Source organism: Crocodylus porosus, unplaced genomic scaffold, assembly GCF_001723895.1.
Source record: "Crocodylus porosus isolate Cpor-Errol unplaced genomic scaffold, CroPor_comp1, whole genome shotgun sequence".
Lineage (NCBI taxonomy): Eukaryota > Metazoa > Chordata > Crocodylia > Crocodylidae > Crocodylus > Crocodylus porosus.
The window spans coordinates 188,458,137-188,461,597 of record NW_017728906.1 but is presented as its reverse complement, the minus strand read 5'-3'; the positions used below and the strand labels follow the sequence as shown (position 1 = coordinate 188,461,597).

General features: G+C 48.2%; 1 protein-coding gene across 6 annotated transcripts in view; it reads right to left on the bottom strand.

Annotated features, from left to right (window-relative positions):
• Window positions 1-3,461, bottom strand: part of NOX4 (NADPH oxidase 4) — a 196,371-nt gene that overhangs the window by 177,732 nt on the left and 15,178 nt on the right. For 5 of the 6 annotated variants that reach the window (XM_019530364.1, XM_019530362.1, XM_019530359.1 and 2 more), the window contains one exon: window positions 1,982-2,077. The exons of the other annotated variant lie outside the window; for it this stretch is intronic. In XM_019530364.1, the coding sequence (XP_019385909.1) occupies window positions 1,982-1,990 (9 nt within the window). In that variant the 5' untranslated portion in view covers window positions 1,991-2,077. The remainder of the gene's footprint in view (window positions 1-1,981; window positions 2,078-3,461) is intronic. 6 annotated transcript variants of the gene reach the window in all.

Below are 3,461 nucleotides of genomic sequence, written 5' to 3'. Positions count from 1 at the left end.
AGGAGACTGGACAGGCACCTGGCTGGGGTCTTATGCCCCCTGCCACCCCCAGTGCTCCTTCCTGCCCATGGCAGGGGGTCGGACTCGATGATCTGTCTAGGTCCCTTCCCACTCATTGATTCTGTGATTCTAGATAGACAGAGAGATACACATACGCTTGCCTATCTCTGAGCCTGATGTGACAAGATGTGCTCAGCCTGAATCTACCTCTTTTTTAGACCTGCAGAAGAACACCTGATGCCCAAAAGCTTGTCCAACAGGTCTCCCAACAAATACAGTCGGTTCAATAAAAGATATCAGAGAAAATCATTGCCTCCCATATTTCCTGGATAATCACAACAACAACAACACTCCAAACCTACAATGTCAACGCAAGTGAAGCAATTGTGTTAGGTCAACTCACTTCCAACTCAGTTCAAAAAAAATATTATGGGACTAACAAGCTAGGCAAAAGGTATTAAAACAGATAAATGAATAAAGGAGAAACACTGGGTCCATGCCACACACATCACCACTGAACATCTGCAAAGGGTTGGGTTTCACAGTAGTGTCTGGGGCTTTAGCCTATGCATACTTTTTTTATTCCTGATTCAGTGAGTAGTTGCTAACTAGTATTCCTGACACACTTCATCCAGCCTCTTTCCTCAAATTTAACAAAACAACTTTGAGTAATTCCTAACATTTTATTCTTTTAAACATTCCCTCCAGACCAGGGGTTGGCAACCTACCACCCAAAAGCTGGATCTGGCCTACAGCTGTGGGGTTTCGGTAGCATGAGGTGCCTTCTGTGGGTACTCTCTCTACCTCACCATGAGAAATAGCGCCAGTTGCAAACACTTTCCCCATACTGCCAGGAAGACAAGCAGGGCCGGCAACAGAAGTCAGATCCCAGCATTCGTGCCCCCACCCACCTCTGGCCTGGGGTGGGTCATTCCAGCCCACAGCTGTAAAAGGTTGCCTACCCCCTGCTGTAGACCAATGGCTCTCAACCTTTTGGACTCTAGGCACTCTTTTTTGGACTCAAGGCACCGCTCAGAAAATGCCAGGTCGTACCTTTTATTTTTTGACTATAGAAAAATACTAGAGCAATTCTTCTGTTGCAAAGACCTCAGAAACAGGCCAGATTGTTTTCGACACTATGGATTTCTGTTTGAAATGTCTGGATTAATCTTGTGAATCATGTCTAGGTATTTGCATACCTAACAGTGTTAATATTATGCAGCACCCTTAAAAGCATTACCACAATGCCCCAGAGGGCCATGGCATCCGGCTGAGAATCACTGCTGTAGGGTTAACAATTCAGAATAACTGCAACTAGTTAGGAAGTTTGTGAAGTGCACTACAGCTATATATCTTATAGGTTTTGTTAGTGGTCATTGCCAGGGCAAAGTGGTGAAGTTTGCAATCAGCTGGCCGTTGCCATGACTGCCACTCTTTTTATCTTAACTAAATTCTAAAAAGCCTGCCAGAAATTAAAGCAGAAATTATAAGGCCTGCAATGAATTAACCCAGTTCACAAGAACCAGGAAAGGAAGAATAAGTGAGACTGCTAATAAAATAACTCCCTCAAGAAGCATACATCATGAGAACCAGCATAAAAGAGCTCACTGAAACAGACCCACAAACTTGGCTACAGTTATGATGACTGAAAATGAGAGGCTCACTGAACTGATGCTCATGTTTATAAGCCAGATTCTGCCAGCATCCCTACAGCTGGGAATCAGGGGTGGTTTTCCCAGACGCTTGCCTAGCTCTTAACTTTTATTCATGCAACAGAGATAGCGCTTCTCATTCTCAACCCTAGCAAGTTTTGACTTTCAACCGAATGTCTACAACATGCCAATAGCTTCTATCCTGATCCCCACTTTTGAGGGAAACTAAACACCTGATTTTTCCCTTATTAGTAAAAATATGCTCTAATCCCCCACCTCAGACCAGCACTCCCATTTTCCAGACAAAAAACAGCATCTGGGTCACTCACCCCTAGCATCCGATGCAAGTAGTAATACTGTGGCCCATGGTAATACAGCAAGAAGGTTCTCAAGAAGAGCCACGTGTTGAGGGCAAACCAGGCAAGCTGAAACCAGCAAGATAAGAAGAAAGGAGATAAGGTAAGTGAAAGCCATATTGTTGACGGTCGTCTTATGGAGAGCTGAGATTCTGAATTGTACAGGATGATTTGGATAGAGCTGATCCTGCCTTAGGCAGGAGGTTGAACTCAGTGATACGTAGAGGTAGCCTGACTGGGTGAAGACCTTTGGAAGCGAGCCTCTCCACGGCTAAAGTGATACAGCCCAATACAGTGTGATAGAGGCTAGTGTGATATATAGATCCATCTATATGGTGTGGGAGAGGGTAATGCAAGCACAGTGTGGTGGAGGCTGGCGCAATACAGCCTCAGGTGTGATGAAGGCTAACGTGATACAACCTGCTGCGCTTTGAGAGAGCTTAGTGTCATGCAGCTCGATAGGGCGTGGGAGAAGCTAGCATGAGGCAGCGCCACATAGTGTGACAGTGACTAGTGAAATACAGCCCGATATGGTGCAAAAGAGGCTAGTGCAATACAGCCTGATACGGTGCGATAACGTGATACATCCCCTTACGGTGTAAGAGTTTAGTGTGATGCAGCTTGATATGCTGTGGGAAAGGCTAGTGTGATGCAGCCCCATCCAGCGCGACAGCAGCTAGTGCAATACAGCCCGATATGGTAAAAAAGAGACTGGTGTGATACAGCCTGATACGGTGTGATAACATGATACATCCCCTTACAGTGTAAGAGAGCTTAGTGCCATGCGGCTTGTTATGCTGTGGAAGAGGCTAGCGCCATGCAGCCCTATCCAGCGTGACAGCAGCTAGTGCAATGCACCCTGATATGGCGCAAAAGACGCTAGTGCAATACAGCCTGATATGGTGTGATAACATGATACATCCTCCTTATGGCGTAACAGTGCTTAGTGCCATGCAGCCCGATATGCTGTGAGTGGGGCTAGCGCGATGCAGCCCCATCCAGCGTGACAGCGGCTAGCGCAATACAGCCCAATACGGTGCAGAAAAGACTAGTGCGATACAGCCTGACATGGTGTGATGACACGATACATCCCCTTAGGTATAAGAGAGCTTAGCGCCATGCAGCCCGATATGCTGTGACAGAAGCCAGCGCCACGCAGCCCCAACCAGCGTGACAGCAGCTAGTGCAATGCAGCCCGATACAGAACAAAAGAGACTAGTGCGAGACAGCCCGATGGAGTTTAGTGCGGTTCAGCCCCACCAGAGAGGGGCTAGCAGCCTGATCCAGTGCAATACAGTGCCATACAGCCAGCAGGGCGGCTGGTGCGCTTCAGACTAGTGCGAAACAGCCTGACTGCGCGGTGCAGCGCGAGCGATACACCTGCCCCCCCCGGCGCCCCCGCCCCGCGGGCCCGGGCAGGGCAGGGCAGGGTCCCGCCGCCCCGCGCCCTACC